This window comes from Cnephaeus nilssonii, assembly GCF_951640355.1.
Source record: "Cnephaeus nilssonii genome assembly, chromosome: 6".
In the NCBI taxonomy this organism is placed as follows: domain Eukaryota; kingdom Metazoa; phylum Chordata; class Mammalia; order Chiroptera; family Vespertilionidae; genus Cnephaeus; species Cnephaeus nilssonii.
In genome coordinates this window covers 38,057,379-38,072,190 of record NC_137077.1, presented here as the reverse complement: position 1 = coordinate 38,072,190, position 14,812 = coordinate 38,057,379, and the positions used below count along the sequence as shown (strand labels likewise).

The window sequence follows — 14,812 nt, the reverse complement described above, 5'->3', positions numbered from 1 at the left end:
TTTTATACATGCAACTATTGCAGGTATTAGCCTGTTATGTGCATATTGTTGTCTCCCTCTCCAAAAAGCCTTCCTGTTATAAAGTCATTTCAACTAATTTTACAAAGTTGATAAAGTCTATGTGAATTTCTTTAAAAAAAAAAAAAAAGGCTAGACACTTAAAATCCACCTTTATGCATTAAAAATGTTTAATTTTTAAATTTTATTTTTTCAATTACAGTTTACATTCAGTATTATCTTGTAATAGTTTCAGGTGTACAGCATTGTAAAGTATGAGTTCCCCAATATTTCCAGTACCCACCTGGCACCATACATAGTTTTACAATATTATTGACTATATTCCCTATGCCAGGGGTCCTCAAACTTTTTAAACAGGGGGCCAGTTCACTGTCCCTCAGACCGTTGGAGGGCCGGACTATAGTTTAAAAAAAAACTATGAACAAATTCCTATGCACACTGCACGTATCTTATTTTGAAGTAAAAAAACAAAACGGCAAAATCACCCGCATGTGGCCCGCGGGCCGTAGTTTGAGGACGCCTGCCCTATGCTGTACTCTACATCCCCATGACTATTTTGTGACTACCAATCTGTACCTCTCAGTCCCTTCACCTTTTCACCCAACTCGCAACCCCTATTCCCTCAGGCAGCCATCTACCTGTTCTCTGTAAAAATACCATTATCTTTAAATTGTTCAAAGCCTTTTTTAAACTTTTATACCTATACTCAAAGAATGAAATAGGATGGAATATTAAAGGGAGGAAAAGAAAAAATTACTCCGAAGAGTAATATTCTGAGGCTTACCAATCCATATTTGCATAATAGGACTAAGCTTTAAAAATTGTTTTTACCTTATCTCGTGATACAGTTGAAGGCAATTCTCTTGCTAGCCTGTTTCTCCTTTGTTCCTATAAAACACAACCAAGCAACAACAAAAAAGTGATTATCTGAGCACTGAGCTATAAGCCTACTAAAAAATGTTCAGCTTAATTGAAAAGTGTGGAATAACTTACAGTATATCCTCTCACTGTTGGAACTCATGCCATAATTACATTTTAAAACAAACAAATCATTTAACCCAATGCTTCTCAATCTTTTATTTTTCTGCCCCAACACCTGAGGGACACAATACAATTGTCAGTAACAGTGGCTCCCCTGTACCAGGGATTCTAAAATGAGGGGCCATGGATTGAATCTCATGAAATATAACATTTGTTTTATATGCCTACAACTCCCACACACAAAACCGTATGTTTTAGAAATATCTGTGGTGAAGGTTATCCTTTAAGAATGGTTCATTTTCTTTACCCTAACCCAGTGGTCAGCAAACTCATTAGTCAACAGAGCCAAATATCAACAGTACAATGATTGAAATTTCTTTTGAGAACCAAATTTTTTAAACTTAAACTTCTTCTAACGCCACTACTTCAAAATAGACTCGCCCTGGCCGTGGTATTTTGTGAAAGAGCCACACTCAAGGAGCCAAAGAGCCGCATGTAGCTCGCGAGCCACAGTTTGCCGACCACTGCCCTAACCCTTCTCCAGAATATAAATGTAGTGTTGAAAACTGACAGTCCGTTCGGTCACCTGGCTGATTTAACAGATTAACTGTCCACTCTTCTAGTTTGCTAATATCAAAGTAACTCTAGACAAGTAGCTAAAGAAACTCTGTTACATTCAAATCAATAGGTACTGAATAAACACCTATATTTCAAGCACCATAATAGGTGCAAGACTATGAAAATATACAAGGATGTGGGTATTAATGACTCGCAGGCAGCATCAAATATAACAGGAAAGCATTAGTTAAAATTGTTGCTAAATAGAGAGCATTCATGAATACTCTCAAACTTGCAAAAAAATTAGTTATTAAAGCTTCACAATGATGTTTTGTGGCTAATAAAATTTTCTGACTGAAATTTAACCCATTTCCATTTTTTCCCCCCATGGGAGGTGATTAAGTTAACACATTAAAATGTAATTTTGAAGAGGGACACAAAGCAAAAGGCAGGGAAATCCAATGACCAGAAGTTCTCACCCTAGTCTGTTACCAAGAAGTTACGACCTTAGCCTATAGCCCAACAGTCATGGCTTCCTTGCTTTGTTAATAACTGCACAGGTCACCAACGATCTACTCTCATGGGGTTATTGTAAAGATTAAATGAGAATAGTCACATTAATTCTTCGGTGCAGAGTCATTAAAACCAGAGATATACTCACTTGTAGAAAAATACTGATCAGAATGAAATCATATCATAAATGACCTTATCTGTAATTACAAAAACTTCCAGACACAATTTTACATGAAGTTGGTTTCAATGCTACAATAACTAAATCCTTATCCTAACCTAGTGTCTACCTGCTAATTTTAACATAACTATTATCTAGTCTTCTTTCCCAGTGTTTAACTTAAAGGCCTTACTCATGTACACTTTAGAATTTTTCTGACAACAGGAGTCACTTCAGCTAAGTGGCTAATAAACAGTTCCCTGTACCTGTTAAAGAGAAGTTGCTTGTTTCCTCCAACAGTGCCCAGCACAATAGGCACTAAAGCAACAGCTGTTACATCTGTGGGTCTCAGGTTCCTCATCTGTTAGTTTAACCAAAGGGTTGAAGTCATAACCCAGGGTCCCCTCCCATTTCCCAAATTCTACATTTATTAAATTATTTTCATCCATATACATAAGAGGAAATTTGATACAGAAGGGAACTGTGAGGTCCTACTGTATTAAGGAATAGCAGAAAAATTTACTGTTCTTGGATAAAAGTGGCAGAGAAAAATAGCATCAAATCGGTTGCCCGTTTGATGCCAGGTTATCCACCAGCCTTGGCTCCATCTGAGGTCTTATGTAATTGCTACATTAACCTCAAATGGAAAAAAAAAAGACCCATGAAATGCAGCCATCCCAGTGAAAAGAGTACTCTGCTTTTCCAAATTTAATGTAGTAAATCTTGGAATGTTTCTTTCACAGCTTTCAGAGCCAAATGAAAACAGTTTTAAACATTCACTTTGTTTTACACACTTCAACCTGAATAAACTGCAACAACAGTTAATGAAGTGGAGCCAGGCAGTTCTTCAACACTAAATCAATGAAACTCAGATTCTCTGAGTTACAGTTTCATAAGCAGAAAATGAGAATAATGCCTCCAGGTGGTTTTGAGAATTAATTTAAGAATATAATACCCTTGGCATACTGTTTAGCATATAATTTAGCATAGAACAGTCAATAATATGGTACAGGTATATTTTATAGTTACCCCATGCTCAATAACTGAGTTAACAAGAGATTTTTTTTCCTCAAAAATGATCATTCGAATTGTATTTACCTCTATATTATTGTTCATTAGCCCACAAGCATCAGCAAAATCTGGATGTTTTGTGTTGATATAAGCCAATTCAATTGCCACTAAGTTATGGACCTAGAAAAAAATAAAATTAGGCTATATACAAAAATATGCCAACTTATTTTAAGAAACTACATATACAATTTATTAAACAGGTAATTCTAAAAAAATTATAGGAAACTGATGCCTAAATAAATATGAGAATTATACCCAAACTGATAAATCTTATGCGAAATAATAATTTGCTCTATCTTTTGAATTATTTCTATTTCAGCATCTGAGATTGCATTTCTGGAGGAGGGGGCAGGGATGATTAAGGTAGTTAGAAGTATTTTGTTAGGAAAAAAATGTTACCTACCTTATGCAAATCTAAGTTCCAAAGCTTAATGAAGTTTGGTATTAAAACCTCAGATTGTTCACTATTCCAAGTCAAAGTTTTAGGTCAGGTTCAATATTAAGAAAACATTTCATAACCAGATATAAAGGTAAGAACTTCATGGTGAAGAATACATTTAAAGACCCGAGGTAATGATTAATTAATCTTAATTATGAAACACCTAGTTTAAATATTATAAATTACATGGGGTTCAAAATTCTACTGGGACAATAATCAAAAAGGAAGGTTGAAAATAATTTAACCTCAGTACTGCAGAGAGATTAAAGTAACTTCATCTGCACTGTCCTGACAAATGTCAGGTATCAGAACAGCACCAAAAGGTCAAGAACCAGGTGAAAAGGATCTATTCAAATGAAATTCCAATGATTCTGTGACATGAGTGGGTAGTTTGAGATCACCTGGGGGTCATGCTTGCTTGGGGAAAATTAGCAACACTAACATTTTCTATTTCCAAGGATGCTTTTGTCTCTCAGTGAACCTCCTTCGGGGCTTGCCATCCTCAGCCAAGAGGACCCTAATGCACTTTTAGTAATCAGAAAAGAAAACAAAAAACAAACCCCACTCCAAGGGCAATTTCACGTTGTTGTTGTTGTTTTTCACATGTTTTTCTATGAATTTCAGCATTTTCATTTTAAAGGATAAGCATCAACACACAAAATTAAAGCAAGCAACCATGTTAAAGTTTTAGGTCATCAAACAAGCACACTGTAGAAGTGGACAAATCAGAGTTAAAATAAGAGCTTGCTATAAAGGCTCAGATAAAACTAACTTTCTATTAGATCAGGGTTCAACATAACAACAAAGCTATTCATAAACCTCAATAATTCACTTGTCATGAAAACGTGTGGCTGCAGACTAACGATTAAAATATGAAGAAAAATATACTTTGTGTCAGAATTATTGAAATTTCCTTTGAAATCAGACTGAAATTCACTTTATTTCCCCCTTCACAATACACTGGGAAACATTACACCTAATCTCTAATCATACTGCTGTACAAAAACATTTTTATTAACAGTAACTACAGTGATGATTTGTGAAATAATAGCTCACCATTTCATTTGTGACTGGCAACCGTTTACGAAGAAGACAAGTCACTACTTCAACTATGGCATCATGAAGTTTAGGAAACCGCAACAGCTCCTATAGATGGTAGAAGGAAAAATATAACTCTTTTGTTTAAAGGGAAATAAAATAATCACTGAAATAATGAATTAGATTTGGAAGCTACATTTAAATATACAATTTCAAACCACTTTAAGAGACGGGAACTGCATATTTTAACTTATAGCCCATCTTAACTATATATTTCCTTCCACCCCTGAAACCGCTATCCTGTCTTTTACTACGGACTCTGAACCTGTTCCATTTCTCAGTCACCTGGGTACTGTAATTGCTACAGTGCTGAATGATCCTTTGCATTTCCTCATGAACCAGCTCCACACAGCGGAGGCTCGGCTCTTCCAGGCGTTTGATCTGCCGCTTGACCAGTAACTCAAATGAAACTTCAGGCACAAACAAAGCTGGACGAGGACCCTAAAAAAATTAAATTTCAAGCTCTTATCGCTACATATCATTTTAGTTCTTCCCAAAGGTTAAAATGAATCACATTTTGGTATTTTTCATGAAATTACATCTAAAAGAGCAAAATAAGCTGTACAATATGGGTTAAAAAAAAGTTTAACCTCATTTCAAAAAATTCTGAGTTAAACATACTCACAGTAGCATTTCTAATAGCAGTCAATATGTCAATAGTGTTAAGGCCACCTAGTGGGTCAACAGATTCTAAAGTTCTCCCAAAAGTCTCATGGAAAATGTAACAGATTCTAGCACCACCGCATCTGAAAGGCAATGACAATGAACTATATGGTTTCTAGTATTACTAAAAGGGAAAGAAGCTGCAAGTTAGAAGTCTTTCTATAAGCTTTAAGCTTGACTCATCTTCTGAGAAAGTCTCAGAGAAACAATTACATTTAGACCATTGTTATTTCCATGTGTCCTCAACTCCATTGTGAACCAGTTTCTATGGTTTTTTTATTTCATGAAAGGCACTCTCTCTCTCTCCCTCACCCTCTCCCTCTCTCTCTCTTTCACACACACACACACACACACACATACACACACACGCTGTTCTGTCAGGAAACACCAGTTCTGATAACTATTAAACATCTTTTCTCTGCCCTAGTTTTCTTCAACTAGATTATGAGCACTCCTTAAGGAAAAGAAACAGTATATTACTTATTTCTGTTTATTCACAATCCAGAGTAGAGTTCAACAAACTTTTTCTATAAAGTACCAGATAATAAATATTTTAGGCTTTTCAGGCCATAATTGTCTGTCACACCTACTCAACTCTGCTATTGAGCACAAAAGCAGCTATAGAAATATGTAAACATAAGCAGCTGTGTTCCAATAAAACTTATGCACACTAAAATTTGAATTTCCCTTGATTAAAATTTTTTTTCCAACCATTTGAAAACTCAGAAATCATTTTGAACCACTGGGCTATAGTTCAGCGGTCACCAACCTTTCGGACATAACAGACCACCAGTGGTCCACAGACCGCCAGCTGGCGACTGCTGCTATAGTTTACCTACTCCTGCTTTAAACAAATTAAATCTCTGGGCCTGTGTACGAGGCATGTTGTGTTTCTTATTTTAATGACCAGAACCCCTGGTATTATCTTTTTTTTTCTTTCAAATCCAGTTAAATTCTGCAGATGTCTTTATGTCTCCCCAAATCACCCCTTTCTATTTTCACCATCACTATTCATTATTTCCTTACAGTAGTCCACACAAAAGCCTAACATGCTAAATAAAATAATCCAAACACAGAAGGACAAATGTTATATGATCCCCCTTATATGAAAGATCTAGAATAGGCATATTCAAAGAGGCAAAGTAAATTAGAGGTTATCAGGAGCTGGGGGAGAAAGGAGCAAGGATATATTACTTAAATGGATAACAGTGTTTCTGTTGGGGAGGTGAAGCATTTTGGAAATAGATACTATTTGATGGCTGCATATTATTTTGAATGTAATTAATGGCACTGAAAATGGTTAAAATTATCAGTAATTGGTCTTTCTGCCTCCAACCTTTCCCTCTCCACATAATTTTCATAATGACCAGAATTATCCTTCTAAAACAGCCCTCTGACTAAAAATTCTGAAGATATTCAACTTCCATATTATTATTCTTAGGTACCTTTCAAGTCTGACCTCATGTTATGTGCCATCACTGTAGATGCCATTCTCCAAATATATCCTGGATTATTCTTTACTGTTCCAAAGCCCTTCTACCTACTGCCTTCCCAAATTCTATTCAGACCCCAACCCAAATGCATTCTTAAGGAGGGAGCTCTCTCAATCCCTGAAAGAAATGTAAATGGTCTCTCTTCAGTGTTCTAAAGGCTTGATTAGGTGATTACAAAGGTATTTGCTCTATTAACTACTTACAAAACTCCATGTATATTATATGTACTTTTCTGGGTATGTATTCTATTTAATAAGTATATAAATAAAAATAACTGTTAGACTCCTATTTGTCATCTAATCAAGTCTCATGTTACCTTGACATGCCTTACTCACAAAACTCTTTAAAAGGCTCATTTTAATAATCTTTATTTCCCTCCATATGCCATACATATACTAACTATTCAATAATTAGTTTGTTAAGTACTCTATTAAATTAAATCACAAAAACAGGCCAGTGGCATCACACAAAATTACATAGAAGCAGACACACACACACACACACACACACACAAACACACACACACACGAATAGATGTATAATTGGTGAATTTCAATATGCTCTATGGTTTGTACCAAAGTCCATATTTTCTCATTTTGTTATGTGCTACAGTTATGCAAGATGGCAACACTCAGGGAGATAGGGTGAAGAATGAATAGGACCTCCCTATATATTCACTTACAACTTCCCAGAAGGCTATAATTATTTCAAAACGAAAGTTTTTTTAAAGAGTTTATAGAAATGGAGATTCTTATATACTGCTAATAGTAAAACAATAAATCAATTAATAGTATGGCAATAATAAGAGACTCTGAGGATGTCATACCCTTTGATCTACTTCTAGGAATTTATCTTAAGGGTATACTTGGATACTTGCCCCAAAGATAGTCAGTCACAACATCGTTTATATTTGTATGTAACTGAAAACAAACTATCAATCGTATGGTTCAACAAATGATTTTTTTAAAAAACATACTGTATAAATCCTAAGATTGATCATACAAACGTATAATATTGACATGTTGATTTAAAGAAACTCCAAAGTAGCATATATAGCATCTGATTTTTAAAGATATATATATATATACATATAATACAAGCATATTTATGTTTTATAGATGCACAGAGAAATGTCTAGGTTAATGCCGAAATCAGCAGGGATTATTTCTGGATGATGGGATTAAGAGTAATTTTGTCTTTATGCTTTATTCTTTTTTCATATCTACATTTTCTTATTTTTTCATGAACAGTTATGCAGTGTGTATCAAAGAAACAAGTATTTTAAAAGGTAAATTATGAAATATTCTTAAGTGTGTCTTGTAAAAAAGACTGAAATTTTTACTGTGCTTTATTTACATAATTTATAAAGAATTTTCACACACACATCAGAATCCTATCATTTCTACAAAATGATATTCCTGTTTTACAGGTAATAAATCAGTCAAATAATCTCATAGTATCTTGTTACTGTAACAGAAGATAAAGTAACCTATCAATCTAACAGCCAAATTGAGAGAGAAATTTCTTACTTACAGCTCTGAAGTTTCAATATATTTTGCAGTTCCTTCAATAGTATTACAATATTCTGTGGCAAATTTGGTAATAAGCTGGAGTAAAGTAGCACTTTTATCATCTACAGGTTCACCATAGCTATTTAGAAGAGACTGATATTGAGCAGCTAAAACATTTATTCTTGTCTTCAACTCTGGTAAGCAATCTCTGATGTGATGCATTAGTAACCTAACAAAGGGTAAAAAGGAAGGATGTTAAAGCAAAATTGTGTATTTTGAAGACCCAAGCAGGTCAAATTTTACAATGCAAATAATGGAGACCTGTCTGGGGTGGCTCAGTTGCTTGGAGCATCATCCCATACACCAAATGGTAACAGGTTTGATTCCCAGTCAGGACACGTTATAGTCAGGTTGCGGGTTTAATCCCAGATCAGGGCACATAAGGGAGGCAACCAATCGATGTTTCTCTCTCTTTCAAAATCAATAAACATATCCCCTTCAAGTGAGGATTTCAAGGAAAAAATATTTTTAAATGCAAATAATGGGGAAACCTGTCAATTTGTCTTGTCAGGAAATGATGCAATCTTAGACTACTATTTAGAAAGGTATTCCAATCCCTCTACTCTCTGGGGGCATTCAGAATTTAAGGTATATAGCTTAAATTATTTTTATGAATAGGACTAAAAGATATGCTAAAGAATAGATTATATGAAAATTATACATTTTAATTCTTGAAGTCAAAAGTGGAATTGAAGTCATCAGCTATCTAGTTCTATCACCAAAAGTAAACTGTCAAGAATTTCATAATTCAGACACTTCAAAACTCACTTTAGCATTCCTAGACTACATGATTTAATGCCAACCACCCCTACATTACAAGAACCTATTGTACAAGAAACAAAAAGTGAAGTTGTACATGCAAGAACATTATGAAAACATAAGAAACTGAAAATGAAAGGTCTCAGACACCTAATGGCAAATGAAAAACATCTCATTTTCCAAGAGGTAAAAAACATTACCTGTTTAAAGTCCTAGCAAGATACTTCGTTCCATTTCTGTTAGCGAGAGATGGATATTTCTTTTGAAGGAAAGCATATTCATCACGGATTGAATCGGTTACACTCTTCTTATTGTTAATATCTAGTTGACTCCTAAGGTTGAAAAATAATAAAACTATTTAGCTGAAGTCAACTGTGATCCTCTTTGTACCTCAGATGATGGTGATGATATAGCAGCACCAGGCATTGTTCATAATGCCTGACATGGATTGTTTAATTCTCACAATAATTCTGTGTGGTATTATCTACAAAGAAACTGAAGCTCAGGAAGATTAACCAACTTACCAAAGGTCACATATTAAATACTTCAGCCAAGATTCAAACCATGTGACTTATAAGGAAAGCCTAAATAGTTTAGGCCTCCTCATTACATTTAACTACTGTCAAAAGCAGTACTCATAAGTTAAAGGGAAAAACAGGTGAAAAAATGTGTGTCTTAATCAACTGTATATTTTGCCCATGGACAGGCAACTAATTTGAAAAAATAATTTCACCTACAAATACAACAGTGTGATACCACCTGCTTGCCTGAAGAGAGAAATTGTTGAAAATTAAATAAGTAAGTTGGAGTAGGGGTGAGGTAGGACATATGAATAGAAGCAGACTGTAAAGGATCTTAGATATCACTTACTGAAAACATTTTAATTTTAAAAGGTCTGAGACCCAAAGATGTTAGGTGTCATTTAAACCCCTGTTATATCTACTCTGTGGACAATATAATTTCAGTGCTTCTGATTTTATAAAGGCTTTGGGCTAAGAGGGATCTTCACTTGAATCTGGCTCTGCTTTCCCCGCCATGTGGCTTTGGTATTGAGTTTTCTGATTATAAAATAGACATCAACTCCTACCACAAGCATGTTGTAAGGAAGGGTTCAAAGCAACAGCATTTGCAAACTGATCACAGTAGAGTATCTAAAATATAATTAGACACCCTTTCCACAATTTTTAATACCAGCAATTTGTCATTGGGATACATTTAATAAAATTTCTGTCACACCCTGGCAATTACATAGAATCACTACTGCTAGGGGTCAAACCAATATATTAAAATCCTACCACCTTAAAAATTCCTTCTATATCGGGTACACATTACATAATAAATTTTCGTCTTTTATCCAGTGCTCTCTTCATACATAACAGGCTGGAGTATTTAAAGCCTAGCTATTAAATTTCCTTCCATTTTGTGGCACTGCTTACTTTGAAACCTTTTGTCTGCAGAAGGCTTTCATGAATCTCTTTTCTCCCTTTAAAGCAATGCATTCTTTAGCAAAAACAAGATTATATTTAAAAAAAAAAAAAAAAAGGAAAAATAGGGACACTGTCACATGTCAGACTGATTTTAAAAATTCAGATTTGCTCTGAAATGAGAATGCTGCAGTTCTTAACCCATGCTTGATTGCTAACCTGTTAACGACTCCAATTATTCCAAGTTTGACTGGTATAACCCTTCCCATTAATACATCCATGGCATCAGTACCCGCATCCATGAGATCAAGTTTAGTGATTACAGCTAGAGTTCTGCGACCTGGTAAATGCAAAAAAAGAAAAGAAAAGAAAAAGACCCATTAAATAAAGCTTTTAAGAACTAATCAAGAAAATCACCATCTATAATCCCAATGAACATTACCTCTTGTCATCATTTTGATAATGCTTTTCTAATCTTTGCTTACAAATGTTTTTAAATCTAATTTTAATCATGTTTAATTTTTTTAATTTCACATTAAAAAATTTCACTCTCAGGGTTAACTTTTTAATAAGCATTTTTAAATTTGTTTAAAATTCACACATTGCTGGTGTACAGTTCTATGAGTTTGCTTTGTTTTGTTTTGTTTTTAATCCTCACCCAAGGATATTTTTCCTTGATTTTTAGAAAGAGTGAAAGAGATGCAAAGATCTATGTGAGAGAAAAACATCGACTGGTTGCCTCCTGCACACTCCCTGAACAGGGCCCAGGCCGGGGAGGAGCCTACAACCCAACCAAGGTTGGTGCCCTTGACTGGAATCGAACCCGGGACCCTTCGGTCCACAGGCCGATGCTCTATCCACTTAGCCAAACCGGTTAGGGCCAGTTCTCTGAGTTTTGACAAATGCAAAGAGTTATATCACTGCCACCTCAAGAGACAAACAGTTCCAATACCCCCAAATTTTCCTTGTACTACCCAAACAAACCCATTTTTCATCCTAGTTTTTGCCTTTTTCAGAATGTCATGTAAATGGAATCATATACATAACCTTTTGAATCTGGCTTCTTTCACTTGGCGTAATGCATCTGAGAGTCATCCACGTTGTTGCATATATCAATTGTTCATCACCTTTTATTGATGAATGTACTATATGGATATACTATACTATGGTTTGATTATTCATTCTTCATTTGAGAAATATCTGAGTTGTTTCCAGTTTTAGAAAATTACAAACAAAGCTACTATAAATATTTGCAAACAGGTTTTTTATATGAACATGAGTTTTCATTAAACATGGGTAATTACCTAGGAGTGGAACTGCAGATTTCATTATTTATATTTATGGCTCAAGTTCTGTTTAAATTAGAATTAATGCATATAAAATGCTTAACAGTTTACTATAAATAAAACTTAAATCTCTTGGGATAATTTTATCTTTTAATCTGAACTGAATATTAATTACTCATATAGTAAATAAGTTCCTTAAAAACCTGAAATAATGAAAAAATCTAATAACCCTGTTTATGGGAATTTTAATTGATAGTCTTAGCACTAACATTTCTTATCCAATTTTTATTTGAAATTCTTCTTCAGAGAAGGAAAAAAAGAAACATGGCAGAGCCCACTGATCCTCCAAATACTCAAGTAAAAAAGAAGTCTCTTGTATGAAGCAAACCATATACAGTATTTATTAGCAGTAATAATAACTATATTCTTGCAAGCTGGCATTTTATATATACTAAGCAATGCACACTAAAGCATTAGTGAAGTAGCATACACTGACCCCCAGTATAAACTAAGCCTTGGGGATATGAACGCTTCATAAAAAAATTTACCTTTATTTTTAAGAATCCCCTCTTCCTTGAGCACATCTAAATGTTTTGTACCACTGAAGAATGGAGATATCTTAATTATCTACTAAAATATAATAATCTACAACCATTATCTACTATGAGAGTTCATTATTCTTAGAAGTCAGCTATTCAAAAACCCAAGTCATTTTATTTATACAAAACAAGAAACTCTTTTTGCAAAGCCATCTTATTATTTTTAAGTCATTAGGTAACTATTTATAAATATGGACATTATGGTGAAGTATTTTTGCCTAGCTTATACGGCAATTTATCCAGTAAAACATATTTTCCATCAGAATTTCTATCTGAAACTATAAGCAAAATAGGAAAGCATTTTTTTAAAAATTCTGTATTAGCAGCTAGAGCTATTCCTTTTAAAAATAAAAAGTTCTTTCTTGAAAGTAAATACATTTACCACTGTTAACCAAGCATTTCAATAAATATTAACATCTGTCCTTACCATCTGGGTCTACCTCTCTTGAAATTTTAAGTGCCTCTGATGTTGCCATATCTGTATTAGCAGCAGTGACAGCGAGGATAATGGAATTTGGATTACTGATGAATCGAAGAATGAGCTCTCTGATTTGAAGCTCAATATCTTTAGGTTGATCACCTACAGGCACCTGAACCAAACAGAGATGAGCAAGAAGCTAGTAATAAAAACTGACTCAGCTTTCCCCCCCATTTATTTAATCCAGAGATTATAGGAATTACTCCATTTACAGATAGTTAAAAAGAAATTATATACTACAGTGGTATATATCAATTTGGTAATATGTGAAAGCCTCAAAATGAAACTTCCAAATATCAAGTTTACCATGTTAAAGATTGGTCAGTGTTAATTACCTAGAGACAAATTCATTCCTTCAATTAGCAAGTACTTATTGGCAGCCTACTGTATTTCAAACACTGTTCAACATACCAGGTTATGTCACAGTCATGAATAAAAAAAAAAAGATGAAAATTCCTGCCTTCAAAGAGCTTATATTTTAGTTGTGAAAAGCAGATAATAAAAAACAAATATAACATTTAGGTAGTGGTAGGGCTCTGGAAGAAATAAAGCAGAACAGAATGATTAAACAAGGTTATACTTTTACCTAAATTGCATTGTGTTTTTAAATAAGAATAATCAGGGAAGTCCTCACTCAGATAATGACATTTGAGAGAAAGAGCAGCAACTGAAGGAGATAAGAGAGGTACATATAGTTATCTAGGGAAGAACATTCCAGCAGTATGAACAATAAAGGGTAGAAGTTTGGAGCAGGAGTCAGGAGTAGAGTAACAGGGACAGATCAAATAGATACTTTAGATCTCTAAGAACTTAGGCTTTACTCTGAGTGAAATTGGAAGCCACTGGAGAGATTTTGAGCCAAGGAATGACACAATATAACTTTCACTTTAATAGCAGCACTCTGGCTGCTTAGTTAAGAATAGATTATGAAGAAGACCTACTAGGAGGCTATCTCAGTAATCTAGCTGAGATGATAGTGACTAGATCAGGATGGTAGCTATGAATGTTAACACATGGTAACACAGAGTTCTGGATATATTTTAAAAGTAAGGAGAGCCAAGATGATTTGCTGACAGGAAGTACAGTGTGGGATGAGTGTTAAGGATTACTACAAACGTTTTGGCTAAGCAACTGTTAAAAAAGAGTTGCCATTCATTGAAATGAGGAAGATTACAGAGGGATCAAGTCAGATTGAGGAATGGGTCAGGAATTTGGTATTAGACACAGATTAAAAAACCTATTAGACTATAAAGTGTATATGTCAAGTAGAGAGTTGTATGTAATTCTGGAGATGGATATACAAGTCTGGATATACTTGACTACTGTCAGCTTACAGGTATTAATGATTTAAAGCTATAATATTGGATGAAATCATCAAGAGGCTAAGTGTACTCCCTTGACAAGAAGTCCAAAAACTGAGCTCTGGGACACTCACTAGGTAGACATTGGGGAGATAAGAAACCAGCAAACGAGACTTTAAGGAGTGACCAGTGAAGTAAGGCTGTAGACTGTGATATCCTGGAAGCCAAGTCAAGAGTGTTCCTAAGGAGAAGGAAGGGCTCAACTATATCAAATGCTGCTAATAGATCAAGTTGATTAAAAAAAAAAAAAAGCTGATTATTCTCATATGGAGTTAAGGAAAAACGCTTTTGTTCAAGTGAAAACAAACATGACCAAGCCCACAATGAGTAACAACTATTCTTT

At 34.5% G+C, this 14,812-nt stretch overlaps 1 protein-coding gene across 8 annotated transcripts in view; it reads right to left on the bottom strand.

Annotated features, from left to right (window-relative positions):
• The window catches only part of DNM1L (dynamin 1 like), a 49,241-nt gene that overhangs the window by 3,791 nt on the left and 30,638 nt on the right, over positions 1 to 14,812 (bottom strand). For all 8 annotated transcript variants that reach the window (XM_079773421.1, XM_079773422.1, XM_079773423.1 and 5 more), the window contains 9 exons: positions 13,058 to 13,220; positions 10,965 to 11,085; positions 9,522 to 9,653; positions 8,525 to 8,731; positions 5,461 to 5,581; positions 5,121 to 5,276; positions 4,794 to 4,883; positions 3,326 to 3,418; positions 850 to 906 (listed from right to left, as the gene is read on the bottom strand). In XM_079773421.1, the coding sequence (XP_079629547.1) occupies positions 850 to 906; positions 3,326 to 3,418; positions 4,794 to 4,883; positions 5,121 to 5,276; positions 5,461 to 5,581; positions 8,525 to 8,731; positions 9,522 to 9,653; positions 10,965 to 11,085; positions 13,058 to 13,220 (1,140 nt within the window). The remainder of the gene's footprint in view (positions 1 to 849; positions 907 to 3,325; positions 3,419 to 4,793; positions 4,884 to 5,120; positions 5,277 to 5,460; positions 5,582 to 8,524; positions 8,732 to 9,521; positions 9,654 to 10,964; positions 11,086 to 13,057; positions 13,221 to 14,812) is intronic.